The sequence below is a fragment of the Gymnodraco acuticeps genome, unplaced genomic scaffold, assembly GCF_902827175.1.
Source record: "Gymnodraco acuticeps unplaced genomic scaffold, fGymAcu1.1, whole genome shotgun sequence".
Classification (NCBI taxonomy): domain Eukaryota; kingdom Metazoa; phylum Chordata; class Actinopteri; order Perciformes; family Bathydraconidae; genus Gymnodraco; species Gymnodraco acuticeps.
Genome location: NW_022989768.1, coordinates 3512528 through 3529670, shown reverse-complemented (window position 1 = coordinate 3529670; position 17143 = coordinate 3512528). Strand labels below are relative to the sequence as shown.

Here is a 17143-nt window from a genome sequence, read left to right as displayed (position 1 = left end):
AAGTGGCACTGTACTGATAGTGGTGATTTTATTTTGGAATTCTTAGCGTGCACTTCCTGTCCTGAGAGTGGAGGTGTCCTGAGAGTGGAGGTCTGCACCGGAACTGTCCTGAGAGTGGAGGTTTGCAGGCAGACCCCTCTCGAATGGAGATAAAAAAAAAAAATTTAATACATTTTTTTTTTCCAAAAGGTTTCATAACACGCTCCGAATCCGAGACACCTGACAACACGCTGTTAAGCAGAAGCGCAGAAAGAGCATAGCCTACTATTACGATTTATACTTATAAGATTTATATTTATTTCCAAGCAAAGTAAGTGCACGTTTTTATCATGTGTAACGTTACTGTTTAAAACGGCGGATAAAGCAGCTTTATCATAGCAACTTGACAGCTAAGCTAAGCTACTACTTACAGCATCCAGGTGACTTTTCAGAGTTGTTGTGCCACCGCGGTAGGCCAGTTTCTTGTTGCCAGAGTTGGGTTTAACGCGTTACTGTAATAATTCAGTAATCACACTACAGTTACTAACATTGTCCCGACACGTGTTACTTAATAAAATCAGTCATAATCAAACCTCAACAAACACCTGCAAAGAACACATGCTATATGCTATATGTATACCAAGGCAGGTTTACCATCACTCTCTGTACGGAGGCCCAGTCACTGGTACACTTTTATTTATAAAGCTATGTTGGGCAAACTCCCGTATTACATCTGTTCTCTGGTAAAGCAGAAAGTTGCAAGCAGCTATTGTCTGAGATCGCAGGATGTAGTCTTGTTAGATGTACCAAGGGTAAGGACTGTTTTAGGTAAGACAGGTTTTATGTGCGTAGCTCCACTTGCTTGGAACAGCCTACAGTCCAATTTGAATTTGAGCAATTTTATTTCTCTGAATGTTTTTAAGGCACGTCTGCACGAGATGCTTTCTGACACTATGGGTGTTTGTAAGTGTTGGTGAATATGTAAATATGATGTCCTCTATTGTTTCTTTTTATGTTGTTTTTATGTTTCATGTGGAACTAAATTGATGCAGGTCTCTACGGTGGCCGGCAGGTGCAAACGCTAAACAACGGCCAAAAACACACACATAAGCAGGAAACACCTGCAAATAATTAAATGAAAAACCAACAAACCCTGAAAACACATACAACAGAAAAACGCTGCATTTACAGAAATGATGCAAGCTAAAACTACAACACACAAACCCCGAAAACAAACGCAACAGAAAAACGCTTCAAATACAAAAACGATATGCAAAGTCAAAAGCACATACAACCGAAAAACACATTACAAAAAAAAAAGACATTACAAAAAAAAAACATTCCGGAAGTGCTTCAGGCCTCTAGGGGGCGCGCTACGTGGAACAGATCGATGTATGACCAGACATAGAGAGAACGAACAAGAGGAAAGAAAGTTCATTTAAGTGGAGAAAGATATAAGAAGGTAAGTTTTGTTTTGTTTTTATACATAGAGCGTCATATTTACGTAGATAGCGTTGGCGTGTTTGATCAAAGAGCTTGCAAGAGCCATTGTGCACCTAAATGTAACTCTTGACATAATATAGATATAGTATAGAACCGGGACGCCCTCCCTACACGTACACGCAGATCACACAGACTGGGTGGGGTCTCACGCCTGAGCCGCAAATGCGATGCGGTGATAAAAAGGAAATCAAATGTAAAAAGTTGAATTAAAATATTAAAACAGCAACACAACATTATTCCCACATTAAAAGACAGTCTGAAGAGGTGTGTTTTGAAGGTGGGGGGGTCGGTGCAGTCTCTGATGTTTAATGGGAGTGAGTTCCAGAGGGGGGGGGCAGCGATGGAGAAAGCTCTGTCCCCCCAGGTTCGGTGCTTGGTTTGTGTGGGGATAGACAGGAGGTTGGCTTCTGATGAGTTAATTGAAAGACCGTTCTTTAATACTATTATAATATTTAGGTAGCTGAAAAATATCCACTCTTTTTGACTTAACCTTGCTGTCCTACATTTTATTTCTCCACAGATGTACTGTCCATTCTGTGGTTCCAGCGTGACATCTTCGCATGGCTTTTGTGGTGTCTGTGGCAGAGACATCACATTTCTAAAAGATGTGGCTAACAAAGTCCCTGAGGAGATGCCCACCACTAGTGCGCATCTAAGTGCACAGCCTAGCACCAGTGCAGGTAAATAGGTTGTTCGTTTTATTACCAAACAATAAGTATTTATAGAAAACTTGGTTTAAAAGTTCGAATTCTGTTATTATACAAATACATCTCTAAACTATGTGGCTTACCTACTGTTGAATGTGTTATAAGATGTTCCTCAGAAGGGATTGAGGATGAGACTCCTATTGAACATAATGAAGAGTAATGAATGTTTTATTCCTGTTTTTTTGTAGCAGGAAGCTCAGCTGTAGAGTCCTTTCAGAAATATAGGGAAATAAAAAAGAGGGAGAGACCTTTTTTACAAAGGGACGGCATAACTCCAAAAATAAACAGAAATTGGTGAAGGTATGCAACGTTTTCTATTATGAATACATCTGTCATTCAAATCTGCTCACCACACTCTCATATAATGTCCGAAAAAATGTTTTATTCATTTGCATATTATTGTCTTTTTGCAGATTTCTGTTGGAGTAATGAGGAGGATGGATGGCTGCCTTAAACCTGTGAGAGGGAGGTCACTTCCCCTTAATGTTGAACCTCAATGGGCATGTGAAGAACTGTTGGCTGCTGCCATAAAAAAGCAGAAAGCCTTTAACCAGGACTTGGAAGATGGTGCCCATGTCTTGTTGTACCCTGATGCGAGGGTGATAACAAATATCCCCGGAACGGACACCCCTTTCACAGTACAGATGTACAAAGAGGCCATTGGAAAGCCCTACCAACGAATTACGTTGTACATCTGTACTCTTGAAGCCGTTGAAAACAGTTGTAAGTGCTTCTGACATATATTCCCCCTTGTTTAAAGCACTAAACTGTATAATAGTTCAAATGTAAACATAACAGTTGTTCTGTCTATATTTCTTAACACAATTCATTCCACCCATCATTCCTTTCTCTTCGTGGTTGAACTTATGACGTCAAATGGTCTTTTATGAATAGTGGCAGAAGAAATGAAATTTAAGTATCAACAAAAGCTTCCAAACTTTCCTTCTGTTCAAACTAAATATAAATTCCCTCTTAAGGATTGTAATTCTAAATTAACCTTTTTTCTCACAACAATGTTGGTTTGTTGTGCCCTAAATCCTAATGTGAGAGTGAAAAGGACGGTCAACAATATAATGTACATTTCACAAACATTTTGTGTTTCGATTGAATCCTTTCTGATTGATGTCAATCCAATTATTCAGGATTCAAACCAACATTTGATGATAGGTACAGACGTAGGGGAACAATTATTTGTATAGTATTAATCATGACACTTTTATTTTCTTAGGTTACACTGGAACAACCTCTTCAAGTGACGAGGACAGTGTGGTTGTTGCAAAGTTGCCATCTGGAGACAGTCTTGCTGACACCGTGGTCAGTTTGGATCTATCGTGGCATTTATTCTTAATTAAAGTGAATTTATTTTATTTCAGTCAGTCATTTGTGTGTTGTATGCAGGTGTGGGACTTTCCAAATGAACAGATCACTCCCAGAATGGACAACAGTTTGCCAGGGTAAAATAAAACATTGTCAACATGTTATTTTGTGCCACAAGAAGCAGAATGTTTTAACAGTACAGTAGTTTGAATATATTTTTTGTTTACCTTTATCAGACCTCTCAGGCACCCACAACCAGCGTCTGATCAGGTAAGACTAATTACAAATGTAATTATACCATGTAGGTTTGAATTTGTGAACATGAAATCAATAAATACCTTTGTGTGCTAATGACACTGTCATTAGATCAACTGCATCATTATTATTTATTGGGTAAAAGTAGGATGGAGAACCAACCCCATTCCAGGAAGAGGTCCAGTCTGCCCCGGGTCAGAACACCTTCTATAGGTAAACGATGTTGACTGTTGCATCGTGACACAGTTGTTTGGTGTGTATTTTTATTTGTACATTTGGTTGTTTGCATAGCCTCCAATCACAGTGGGTAATATTGCCAGGAAGCAGAACAATTATACTTTCATACATTTCCAAAGGACACCCACAACATCTTAGTGAAGACGATGCAAAAAACACCCACAAATATTTTTCAAAGATCAGATATTGTTTGTTGCATCCATTTCAAATGTTTACAAGGATTGTGCAGGAGTATGACAAAGTGCTGTTGTCAGTTTAGAACCCAATGTATTAAAAAAAACAGGAAGAGGATCGACATCCTTTTGCAAATATGACTGTCATGCATATATTATGTATTTGAAAGTAATTATTCAACTGTCTTCTCACTGCAGCAACTACACAAATGTGTATGCACTTATCATTATTGACAGCCAGTCTGAGCCAGAAGAGGAAACGGAGCAAACTGCAGAGGACATTTATTAATTGTTACTTTTATCACTTAATTTTTTTATTCTATACTGTAAATCTTATTACTAGCTTCATCATTTAATATTACAATACATCACTTGTCTTTCCCAGCACAGGAATACCTGACTGCGCCAGACATTGTTGCAGAAACTCTCTGCCAAAAATGGCAAGCAGGTTCAATATTAATAGAGCCAATGTATGGGATGGAGCAATCCGCGGCTTCAAAGGGGCCTCATTCGACCCCTCTCATCAGATGCAGGTTAAGTTTACTGATGATGAGGGACAAACTGAGGATGGAGTGGACACTGGTGGTCCCAAGCGTGAGTTCCTGACCCTCCTAATGGAATGCCTGAGAATGAGAAGAATATTTGATGGTCCACAGGACAGGAAATTCCTCACGTTCGACAATGCAGGTAATGATGTTCGCAAATCTGTCTTATGTTCAATACTGTACTGTAAATATAGGAGCTGCTTATGGATTTTGCAGCTGGATTTACGTGACAATTAAATGATCTTATACTGTATATCTTTATGATAACGTGGCAACTGTTGGTTAACGTGATAATAATTTAACAAAAAATATCAACAGCTGCAAAAGATGACGAATACTTTCATGCTGGGAGGATGATTGCAACTTCTATAGTTCAAAAACACAAGGAGAAAAAGAAGAAAACATCATGTCATGGCTCACTGTCTCAAAATCTGATTCTAAATGCATAATGTTCTTTATAAAGATATAACTAATACACAATTATGAATGTATAATATAAGCTGTTTTGTGTATTTAATCATGCGTTGGTCTACAATTTAATGATGGCTTCTACATATTTCACAAACAGACAATGAAAAAATGTGTCCTTCATGCTGATAACTAGTGTGCATCTGCAATTAGTATTCTAAACAGAGTAGTGTGTTGAATCCTTATTTCTTGCATTTGAAACAGATACAATACAAAAAGTGAACTTACTGTTGTGTTCAACTTCTGCCAAAAACTGTACATGTTTGCCACAGGAGCCACAGAACACTTGAACTGTCCCCAGATGTTGGCCACAGAAAGGACAAAACATGGCGGCCTGAAAAGACATACATTGATGTAGTAAATCCATGTAATCAAGTCAATCAAAAACACATAGTCTAAATAGTGGTTAGCTAAATAAATAGAAAGATACATCATGTTCACCGTTGAATCTGTGTTCTCTCTCTCTCCTTGAATGTCTCTCTATTTGTTCTTGAGCATGTCTAATGCACACTACTATCCTGTCATTACTTTGTCCCTCTTCACATTTTGTCACTTTCTCTCTCTCTCTTTCTCTCTCAATTAAATTCAATAGCTTTATTAGCATGACCATAGTTACAGGTAATTGCTAAAGCTCTGTATAGTTGCAACATCTATACACAAATACATACATATAAACAAACTGCTAAGAATTCAAATGTCCTTTTTCCGTGTTATTTGCATGCACTTGATCTGTCATCTCTTTACAATGTTCTTCCCTCACTTTATCTTCTCTTCACGTGAAGCTCTCCTCCCTCAGCTGGTGTAGTTGTTAGGCACGCTAACGCTAGCTATATAAATATGACGCTCTATGTATAAAAACAAAACAAAACTTACCTTCTTATATCTTTCTCCACTTAAATGAACTTTCTTTCCTCTTGTTCGTTCTCTCTATGTCTGGTGATACATCGATCTGTTCCACGTAGCGCGCCCCCTAGAGGCCTGAAGCACTTCCGGAATGTTTTTTTTTTGTAATGTCTTTTTTTTTTGTAATGTGTTTTTCGGTTGTATGTGCTTTTGACTTTGCATATCGGTTTTGTATTTGCAGCGTTTTTCTGTTGCGTTTGTTTTCGGGGTTTGTGTGTTGTAGTTTTAGCTTGCATAATTTCTGTAAATGCAGCGTTTTTCTGTTGTATGTGTTTTCAGGGTTTGTTGGTTTTTCATTTAATTATTTGCAGGTGTTTCCTGCTTATGTGTGTGTTTTTGGCCGTTGTTTAGCGTTTGCACCTGCCGGCCACCGTAGGTCTCCCTTGTAAAAGAGATCCGTGATCTCAAGGGACCTATCTGTCTAAATAAAGGTTTGAAATGAAATGAAATGACATGCTAAGGTGAAGCTAACGCACAGCTATTTGTTGTTTGTTTATATCACGGTCTGTTCTTCTTCTCTGTTTTCCGGTTGTTGCCTGTTTTGAATGACGAATACACACTACCGCCGCCTGCTGGTAAGGAGAGTTATTGCCACTCACGCATGCGCAGTTCGTACGTGCTCGGCTGAAGTCTTTGTGGTGTCTGGTTCCAGTGCAACACATGGCCAACACGCAGGAGAACACGCCGACGCAATATGGAAGCAAACAAGAGACAGAAGTATTCGAATTGTATTAGACACCGAATTTATAGCATTGAAAATAATTACTTTGAAAATCATGTATCTGAATGTTTTTGCTCCGAATTTACCTATGTGAAATAAAAATGTAAAAATTCAAGTGAAAAAAATTCGAATGTTCAAATTCAAATTTGTTTGTGTGTGTGTGGGGGGGGGGGGGGACGGACGGTTTGCAAAGTAACGTAACGATCACTTCGGTTAGATAAGTCAAGTAGACCATGCTACACTATACGAAATACTCTCTTACAAAAGCCCTGCATTTGAACATGTTAATGTTACTTTAGTAAAAGTATGCTAGTATAATTAGCAACAAGTGTTGTTAGAGTATTTAAAGTAGACACAAGTTATTCTATTATATTATTTGATTTATTGTTATTACCGATGCACGAGTTGACTTAACTGTTGTAGTTGGAGCTCATTTGAACAATGAGCTAACTAATTATTACTTTCATAATGGTGTAATGTGCCGACTATTTTCTACATTAATAGATGAAGGTCTGGTTTGTTCAAAGTCTCAAACTAGTAGGACCAGAGCCCGAGAGACTCTAGGGCTCTGAGTAGGACATGCTGTCATAATTACCCAGAGTCCGAAGTGACACCTTTATAATGTTAAAGCTGTTGGATAAATGTAGTGACGTAAAAACTAAAGTATTCAAGATAGTGTAGTGGAAAAGAGATAATGTTTTTGTTTTTTTAAATGTTACCAAAACAAAATCTCTTGTTTTGGACTGACAGTAATGATTCAAGAAATATTAGATAAATAAATACACACACATCAATGTGTTGTGGATGGAACACAACAAATGGTGCTCTTACCTGTGATGCCTCCTCCACACATTATAACCAGACTGTATCATTCAAACTATAAGTAACAGTTCTAGCTACTTGACTTCAGACAAACAATTCAAAAGACAAAATCAACACAATGTATTGAAAGACCAATCTTTATTTCTCTCCTTTTGTTTGTGTTATTAAACCCTGTCAATCTAAAAAACTGAGCAACTCAACAGTTAACTTTATATTTCTTATTGTCCAAAGCATCTATTACACTATTTGTTCCCCTCTCATATTCACAGGATGGATGATTAGAGACTTTGGGGGAGACCTCAGCTTTATGAACGTCCTGTCTGTTGCTTTGGCCGGAGGGCTGAGGGTCTTTCCCTGCGAGGAGTCCTCCTCGCAGGGAAAGACCCTGCAGACCTGATGGAGGAGGACTTACACCAGCTGCACCTACAGAACTTAGCCCATGCTGGGCATAGCTGTTACCACCTGCACAGGCCTAGCCTGTCAATTAACAGATTAACATTTAGTGTAACTTATGTATATTATTTCGTTTTTATTTTTTTTTAAAAATGGTGATGGTTCATGCTTGATAACTTTTAGTTCACATTTCAATAAATTGTATTTGCACTCCTTTTGTCCGTTATCCTTACTGAAAATGTTAAATTACACATTCACATCTGACTGAAGATTGGTACCATTTATTTATGACGTTCCAAACTCGGCGGCACAAGGGATGTGAAGCTCAAAGTGCAAATGCATTTGATCAGCTGACTTTTTTTTTGCCAAACTTTATAGGCCTGACAATCACACTGTCTCTGTGCAACGTAAAACACAAAACAACACAAATGAAGTTCCTGTTAGACTACAAAACTATTCAGTGTGCAGGTCTTTGTGTTACAATACAAGTGTCTCTTAGTGAATGTCCTGTACTGCTCTTAAATCTCATAACATCAGCTTCTCCTTTCCCTCTTGGATGTTCTTCTGGACCCTCAGAGGAAAGAGAACATGGTGAAGCAGTCCCTGTCTCTCAGGCATGTCCTTTCCTAACAGAAATATCAAAAAACATATTATTGCTGAGCAAGTGTGTTATTTAAGAAAGAGGTGTGTTTGTTTGTTCATAAATATAATGATTTTTTTATTTGAATGTGTTTTTTAAATCCAACAGTGTACTACAAAGATAATCAGATTATGAATAAACCGTTCTAAATTCATCAACATTGAAATAAATGTATTATTAAAATAATATTTAACTGCTATCAAAACTTAGTGCAACTGTGGAAGCTTGCTCTGTCCGGTTGTCTCACTGAAAGACAAAGGGTCGCAGCTCTCACTATGTGATGTTGCTTGGTAAAATGTAAATGTAACCTTTTGCTAAGAAAGTCCACTCAACATCACTGATGTGTAGGGGATCTAGTATTCAGTCATGTTTAATGGCATGTCTATCAGTGTATTGGAGTCATTACTTTATGCATTCTTTGTAAAGCATGAAAAAGGTGTACCTTGGAATCCGTGCTGAAGTTCTCTGCTGCTAGGACTCCAGATCTGTCTCTCCTCCTCTGGTCCAGCCTGTCTGGATCACCTTAAGGAGACTTTGAACAAACAGATGTAAAGTTACATGCATGGGTTACAGACTTCTTTACATGCAAACAACTTTTTATCTTCTTTTAAAAACAGGTCATAATCTTATTGTTATACTTAAGAAATGGCTGGATATCACAGTCCTTATACTGTATCAGTTTGATTGAGTATTATTGTGTAGGTCCTTTTTATTTTACTGTTACTTTGGATGAGGTTTTCATGAGTCAGTCAAATTAATTTGTTTTCATATGCCATATTCATATGTATCACACACGTAAGGGTAAGACACAAACCTATTGAACAAATGCAATGCAATGGATAAGCTTAATTTCCACTGAAGTCACAGATAACGTCATATATAATATTTAAACAAATCATTTGTCACTAAAGCATTGACTACGCTATTCATCGTCCTTAAATGCAGGAATTAAGTTACATGTTCTGTTCTACAGCCACGATGAGGCTGTTTCTCAAGTGTGAGGATAATACAATTAAAAGAGACATTGGTAATAATATTAAAAACAACAATGTTTGGGTCGTTCGTCGGATAGGCGGTTAGCTGCAATAAATAACTCCAGTTCAACAAACCATATTACAATATCTAAGGGAGCGTTATTATCTTGAAATGTGACGTTCATATTTTAAAGATACACATATTTCATTGTGAGGTTGATTTAATATACACTAAGCCTCTCTTCAACAATACGTTGACGTTAGCTAGTCTATTTTATGCTATAGTAGAGCATAGCGAATTTAAATGAACCTTAACAATGCATACAGTAACCTAAATAGCAAACTAACTATCTAACGTACAAAGATGACCTTATTTTAGCAACCTCGCACAGAAGCCTTTTGGTATACAGTAGCATCCCACTTAATGTTTTACACTCTTGGATGCTACGCATAGCATCGTTAGCACAGATGGAGCTACGATTGCTCAAATGCTACCCCAACTCTAAACATTCATTAACGTTAGCTTAATAAAAACACCAGTAACATAACATAAAGTACGCAGGGTTGACTTACCGAAGAAACTGCATTCATGGACGGTCCGTTTTAACCGCAGATCAATCCTATATTTGCAGGACGAATAGTCCACCAGGAACCAACACAACAAACACGGCCGAGTTCAAGTAGTGTTCTCCTCATGAGCTGAGCCGCTGTAGCATCACGGAGCTAACGGAGCTAGCAGAGAGGAGCTAGGAGCAGCAGCCCCGTTGTCATGAAGGGGGAATCTAACTATATACAGAATATGTTTTTGTAGATCCAGGCTAGAAACATGTTCATTTTCTGATGTTAAGTTGGACATTTTAACAAAGGGTCTACGGGAATTGCTCCCATCTGCATCCATCGCCTATAGTTTGCAGCATTGGGCTTCACCGCACTGTCCCGGGGTTTGCCGCTTGGCTCTGATAGGCCAGAAGTCGGTTTGATTGCATTAGGGCTCGATTGCTTATCCTGTCTGAGTAGCCCGGATGAGGCTGCATCGCAATTTTTGACGTCGAATTTTACACACCGAATTTTTTTACATCGAATTTTAAACACCGAAATATTTGACGTCGAATTTTTTTCACTTGAATTTTTGGGATCTGAATTTGAACATTCGAATTTTTTTTACTTGAATTTTTACATTTTTATTTCACATAGGTAAATTCGGAGCAAAAACAATTCAGATTCATGATTTTCAAAGTAATTATTTTCAATGCTATAAATTCGGTGTCTAATACAATTCAAATACTTCTGTCTCTTGTTTGCTTCCATAACGCAACAGCGTGAGCAGAGATAGACTGCGCAAAAATATACAGATAGCAGGAGACAGAGGACAGCCATGGTCAGATAGGAAAACATTCAGGATCTGGATCAGTCTTATGCGACAATGGAAACTGAACTAAAGAGAACATTTGAAACTTTAGCAGTCTGCGTGATCTGCCTGTAGGGAGGGGCGGGCCGGCCCTGCGAGTAAAGTAACGAGTAAAGTAACGAGTTACTTTATGTAGAGCGTAACGAAGTAGTGTAATATATTACTTTTTATTAAAAGTAATATGTAATTTGTAATATATTACTTTTTTTTAGTAACGACCCCATCTCTGCTTGTTGCATATTTGGCACACTGCCTTCTTCTTATCGTCGTCCAATTTTTAAAATGGTCCCACACAGCTGAAGTCTTCGTCATGTTGTGTTCAGGTGTGTGAAGCGAGGTGAAGCGAGGTGAAGCGAGGTGAAGCGAGGTGAAGCGAGGTGAAGCGAGGTGAAGCGAGGTGAAGCGAGGTGAAGCGAGGTGAAGCGAGGTGAAGCGAGGTGAAGCGAGGTGAAGCGAGGTGAAGCGAGGTGAAGCGAGGTGAAGCGAGGTGAAGCGAGGTGAAGCGAGGTGAAGCGAGGTGAAGCGAGGTGAAGCGAGGTGAAGCGTGACGTTTGCGTTCGTGACTCTGTGAGTGAAAGCGATGTCAGGAGCCCAGGCTGAGATTGTATATATTTTCGCATTTTAACAGTGCAATTCAAAAGTATAAATATAGTATAAGAATATCGCAATTTGCCTTTATTGATAGCATACATTTAGGAAAAAAAATAAAAAAAGATATATATTCGGATATTCGGGTACAGCCCTACTTTTCACATCCTGGCTGAAATAGTGTTGTGGGGCTCAGTCTGAGACACTTTGCTTGATTCCCATATGCAGAGGCAGGGCTGTGTATGAATACCCACACAACACAACTGTGAGGAGATATTTGCTGAACCTCTATGATAATGAACAAAACTCTTTAAAACAATATCCAGGCATAAATATATGAGTTCTTTTCAGTATGTTGCTCTAAATGTACATTGAAATAGTAAAAAGATAAGACATTTTGCGAGAAGTTTTCAATAATCAGGGCTTTGGATACTTTCTTTTGCCATCAATCTTTAGTAACTTTTTATAACTTTGCATTTCCAAAGATCCCACAGCAATTTCATTTAATTTAACCCTAATTAATCTGATCAACTCTATGAAAACTGCTGTTTAAAAGTAGGGGCTTTGCTTATCCATAAAACAATACAAGGTATTTTTTTATTTTATAATGAAGTATTATCTATGTAAAGCCTATCACTTTTTATTATTAAATGTATATGCTTTGTTGGTCAGCAACTATATCCCTGAAATGGACATCCATAACACTTTGTTACGTGAAATTAAAATCTTTGATTTGACCTAAATGGTACTATTAACGTAATGGTACTATTAACCATATCAGTAGGTATACAACGATAGGTTGCTTTGTATAAAATGTGTGCGTTCGTTCACGTATCGTAAATATGAAATTAACTGTTAAACCTAATGCATTTTTATGATGGTAAAATCCCTCCCAGTGCACAATATACTGTTAATGATTGCATGCATTGGGTGATTGTGGGGAGGTCCATTTTCACTGGGACATAATCCATGCAATTAAAAAGAAATGAGAAAATAAAATCGATGCAGATCACTTACACTGTGGTGACAAAAGAGTCAACAGGGGACAACACAGTCCTAAATCTTAATTAGCAAGAATATTGATGCTGCAGCACAAAGGGTAATCCAATGTAGGGGCACAATATGCTTACATTAAATTACCAAACATGTACCACAGCTCTGGATTCAGAAGTAAACAGGAAGAAACGTTACACTGTGTGTTCAAATCTAATCTGAAGTTGAGTATTAAGTCTGCCTGAAGTTATAATTGAAAATGAAATGGTAACTGAAGGTGAAGAAGTAGGCCTACTCCCAGAACTCATTATTTTCCACATGCCCCCAAGTACTTGACTTGTAATAGTAATGTAACTACTCAAATGTGTTTACAACGAGAGATCTTGTAAAATAAAGCTGTGAGCTGAATTAATCAGTGCAGGATTAAGATTTTTTTTTACAATTCTATAATGAGTTTAATTGTCTCTGTGCCATACAACCTGCCGCAAGGTGCAATAAAGGGGTTATAAATGAATCAATTTCTTCATCAATTTTCATTAGTACATCCCATATAACAGACACACTGCAATGAAAGGGATTTTAAAGTGCATTAACTTTTGCCTTTACCTTTGCATCTACCATTTTGTATTTGTATTGCAATATTTAATAAAACAAACAAAAAGGACGTGTGTCAAAGCTGTTTATGTAAAAAAAGGACTATATGTCATCAGATGTTAAGTACTCCCAAATAATAATATCAGTACTTTAAAAAAAAAAATCCAACCAGTTAGGCTATATAATATTAGATAGTTTACTAATGGCGCATTTCCACTGAAGCGGGGTAGCCCCGTTTAAGCGTCCCTAAGCGTCCTCGCTCAGGCCTCGGACTGCCTCGCTGGCCGTCCGAGGCCGTGGCGCATTTCCATTACAGTTTAGGACCTGGGGTAGCAACGCAATGTAGGCGGGGCGATCGGCTTTTTGGGCAGGCTTTTTGGTGCAGAGGAGGAGGGCACTGACATCAGAGAGGGTTTGATGCGCTACCTGAATACCTAAATATGCATTGTATTGTATTCATTGTATTGAACATAAATACATCTTTTTTTTTTCATATACATGTGTTTGTCAAATGTTTTAAACAAATGTTGTTATCTGAATTGAATATTTAGTAAATATTTGAATTTCAAGCACCAGTGTACTGCCCCATAATAAGAACATTTGAGGAAATATCAGATCATGAAAAGAAAATCTTTCTAATCAATTAAGCGAATATCAAAGCTAACTATAAACATAAATACTAAAGTGTAAAACACAGCAAAACTATATTCATAAATGCAAGTGTAAAATAGTGTGGACAATTGTAAACATGGATGGAGGCTAAAGTATCCACAACATAAAATAATATATTAAAATATAACCTCAATCTTTCTTCTAGACATGTTAAAAGCTTGCTTGAATGGGTTATAGGTTTCTACTTTTGTTCTCTCGTCTTTGAAATATATAAGGAATGTGTTGTTTGAGTCTAGTAGAACGAGGGTATTACAATTGAGCAATTTCTACTACATGTATTATGTATTTATCATGTATTCTTAATACTATTACAAAATAAACATGTAATAATGTTTTAGAGGAGGACCTCAAGCTAGCAAACTCAATTTCTTGCTTTAAATCTCTTAAAACTAACTTATCTTATGGGCTTTTTCCTAACTGATGGTGTTTGTTATTGCTTTATAAATTCATGTATGTTTATATCTTCTCTAAATCAAGATTATGTGAATCTGATTTTTTTTCTGTTGGGTGCAATTCATTATCAACAAGAGATAAGATAAGTCAAAGATGTACTTTATTGATGGCAGTATAAAAATACAAAAAAGGCATGCCATTAAACAATACAAATAAAAAATGTAAAACTGTATTGCAGCCAGCATAAATATACATGGCATTGTAAAAATAAATATTAAAATGCACATTTTAAAGAAAATAAATAAACAAGAAAGTACAAATGTTGAATTTAAAAATTAACTAGATACAAAATATATAATATGTACAATAACTATTAAGGTTATTTGAAGTATCACGGAGGAGACGGGCCACGTCGGCTGCCCAGTCCCCCTAGCACCTCGCCAAGAGTGCGCAGGAAGGCTGGGTTGAAGGTCTCTGCTTGAGCGGCCTCCTCCCTTCTCAAGGCCGCATCCAACTCCCATCTCCGCTCAGCAGACGCTTTGGCCCAGTCCAAGTGCCGTTCCTGCTGGGCCATGTGCTGTTCATGGTGCCGTTCCTGCTGGGCCCGATCCTCTTCTCCTCGTTTCCTCTTGCCTGGGTGACAATAAGATAATAATTAGCAATAAGGAAAAAACACTGGTACAGGTCACACAAGGATATAAGAATAACATGTATAAACAGAACAACAGTAAGGTGAACTAAAGAAAGTTCTTGCCCTAGATGTTTACAATGATTGTGAAAGTGAATTACATTATGTCCAGCCTGTTGATAATGAATATAAATATATGATAGGATGTCACACACAACTGTACTAGCTGCTTACTAGCTAAGACTTTACTTGTAACAGAGCATTTCCGCACAGTGGTATAGCTTATTTTAATTACTGACGATGGATGATCCAAGGTTTAAAAAAACAAAACACAATTCCAGTCGTTTTGCCATTTCTATTTCTTACCTAGAACCACACGCTGCGGTGTCGTGATGGCACTCGGCGTTGGTGGTTGAGTTGGTGTCGGTTCTTTGGCTAGTGTCTGTGGTCGAGCTGGGGTCCGTTCTGGATTCGATGACGATGTTGTGGACGGAACACTGCCATCACCCGTTGTTCGGGAATGTTCCTCCTCACTAGTCCCAATGTAATCATCTAGAACAGCAAAATGACTTGTTAATTTCACAAACTACTGCAGCACAATACTAAATAGCAACAACAACTATAGAAAAGAAAAACTGAACGTAAACAATGGCACATATGGTGTTAGCAAACAATAGCTCTAGCTAAGGCTATCTGCCTAGGCTATCTGCCTTAGCTAGCTATGTAGCTCTTCGGGGCTCCATAAAAGCATGGGTTGTCGAACATTAATGTAAGGATTCAAATAGACTTATTTGTTAGAAGTGAGCGTACCTTGCAGGTGTTATGGTTATCTGAGAGAACCCAAACGCAGGACACGGCAGTGTGTTACAAAGGTTTTATTTGGAGGAGATAATCCGGCTGGAGAGTATCCACTGGAGCGTAATCCACTGAAGAGTATCCTCCGGAGTTTTAATCCACTGGAACGTAATCCACTGAAGCGTAATCCTGGAGCACAAGAAGAACAGGTAAGAATATATTCAGGTGTAGCGAAAATAGTCACTATACTTTAAGAAGGCTGAGAAGGCTAAGAGTTTTACCACTGGGGTTTAACAACGATCTGGCGCTGACAGGTTGTGGAGCCTCCGCTGATATACCATCCGTAATGGCTGATGGGAATCAGGTGTGTCTCAGAGGAGAGTGCTCAACTGTTTGCAGCTGGTGGAGATTTGAGTCGGGAGCCAGGAGTGACAGGCACCACGCCCACACAAACAGGGAAAGGGAAAACACACACACAAGGAAGGTGGCTGGAGAATGCAACCACCACAGCAGGGACTCCAGTAAAGCCGTTGCAGAGTCCAGGCCTCCCTCCCTCCCAACGTTGGCCGGTCTATGGCCGTAAATCTGGTCCAACAAGTCGAACCACTTCCATTGTTTCCTACCCGCACCACTCGTGTTATTGTTGTCCTTTACTTGGCGATATTCACTCTTCATCTTTTTGAGTTTTTCCCTACACTGCAGGAAAGTCCTCGACAATCCGCGTTCGGACATCTGTGCAGAGACATCCTGGAACACTTTCACATTTCGCGTTGTTCCGTCGAGCTCCCGCTGGATTTGTATCATCCCCAATGAGATGTAGGAACGTCGTCACCTCCTCGGTCGACCACGGTGTGCTTTTCTTCGACGTTGCCATTTTTGTAGCTCCTCCGTTTACAAAATGCTGCTTATAAAAATGCTGCAAGCTTGCTTCTAGATATATATGCGACGCTAGGGATGATCTCACGCGCGATCTTGTGATGATTCTCTCTGACCAATCAGCAGTCGAGAGTGTTGACGTCACTAGTTCAGCCCTGGCCCTGGCCTGATAGAACCACGATATTATGGGGCCGGAAAAAGTACCCGCTAGCCGGTGCTAGGCTATATGGAAAGGCCACCAAAAACTGGCCTGGCCGCTTGAGGACGGTTAAGGACGCTTAAACGGGGCTACCCGCTGTAGTGGAAATGCGCCATAAGTTCAGTGGTCTGAACTAAGTTTATTCGGGTACCCTTACAATGTTATTCCAAACATAATAGTTGAATCCTTATTCAGCTAACACAAAGTATGGGCTAGGGCTGGTATAAGTTAAAATTGCCAATATATTCCGTATACCAAACGTTCTTACTGAGTTTATACAATGTTCCAACAATTATCTCTTAATTTACCGTTAAGTGTATGTGAAAATGGCTGGCTCTACATACTGTTTTTTCCCCGAGT

General features: G+C 38.6%; 1 protein-coding gene and 2 long non-coding RNA genes across 8 annotated transcripts; 2 read left to right on the top strand and 1 right to left on the bottom strand.

Annotated features, from left to right (window-relative positions):
* Positions 1 to 213: 213 nt before the first annotated feature.
* On the top strand, positions 214 to 4475 carry LOC117547658. 6 transcript variants are annotated; one of them, XR_004569226.1, is made up of 9 exons: positions 1379 to 1441; positions 2003 to 2162; positions 2378 to 2489; positions 2603 to 2912; positions 3418 to 3503; positions 3588 to 3643; positions 3743 to 3776; positions 3907 to 3974; positions 4370 to 4448. XR_004569226.1 is itself a non-coding variant. In XM_034218457.1 (9 exons), the coding sequence occupies exons 4-9, from the start codon at positions 2618 to 2620 to the stop codon at positions 4458 to 4460; spliced, it is 627 nt and encodes a 208-aa protein (XP_034074348.1). In that variant the 5' UTR covers positions 1379 to 1441; positions 2003 to 2162; positions 2378 to 2489; positions 2603 to 2617; the 3' UTR covers positions 4461 to 4475. The 6 variants fall into 6 exon arrangements, 5 of the variants coding, with proteins under 5 accessions (XP_034074323.1, XP_034074348.1, XP_034074322.1 ...); XM_034218457.1 differs by having other exon boundaries at positions 3910 to 3974; positions 4370 to 4475; XM_034218432.1 differs by lacking the exon at positions 1379 to 1441 and adding an exon at positions 214 to 310 and having other exon boundaries at positions 3418 to 3643; positions 3910 to 3974; positions 4370 to 4475.
* A 50-nt stretch (positions 4476 to 4525) lies between these two features.
* On the top strand, positions 4526 to 5411 carry LOC117547694. The gene is made up of 2 exons (XR_004569227.1): positions 4526 to 4858; positions 5035 to 5411. It is a non-coding gene; the product is annotated as an uncharacterized LOC117547694 (long non-coding RNA).
* Positions 5412 to 15772: 10361 nt separating this feature from the next.
* LOC117548044 lies at positions 15773 to 16079 on the bottom strand. The gene is made up of 2 exons (XR_004569287.1): positions 15990 to 16079; positions 15773 to 15897 (listed from the first exon to the last, which is right to left on the bottom strand). It is a non-coding gene; the product is annotated as an uncharacterized LOC117548044 (long non-coding RNA).
* Positions 16080 to 17143: the final 1064 nt, after the last annotated feature.

Excerpts from the sequence above, each read along its gene's own strand:
- LOC117547658 (XM_034218432.1), top strand. The coding sequence starts at position 2,618 with ATGAGGAGGATGGATGGCTGCCTTAAACCTGTGAGAGGGAGGTCACTT. Across the intron at positions 3,644-3,742 it reads ATGGACAACAGTTTGCCAGG|ACCTCTCAGGCACCCACAAC; the intron begins GTAAAATAAAAC and ends TACCTTTATCAG. Across the intron at positions 3,777-3,909 it reads CACAACCAGCGTCTGATCAG|GATGGAGAACCAACCCCATT; the intron begins GTAAGACTAATT and ends GGGTAAAAGTAG.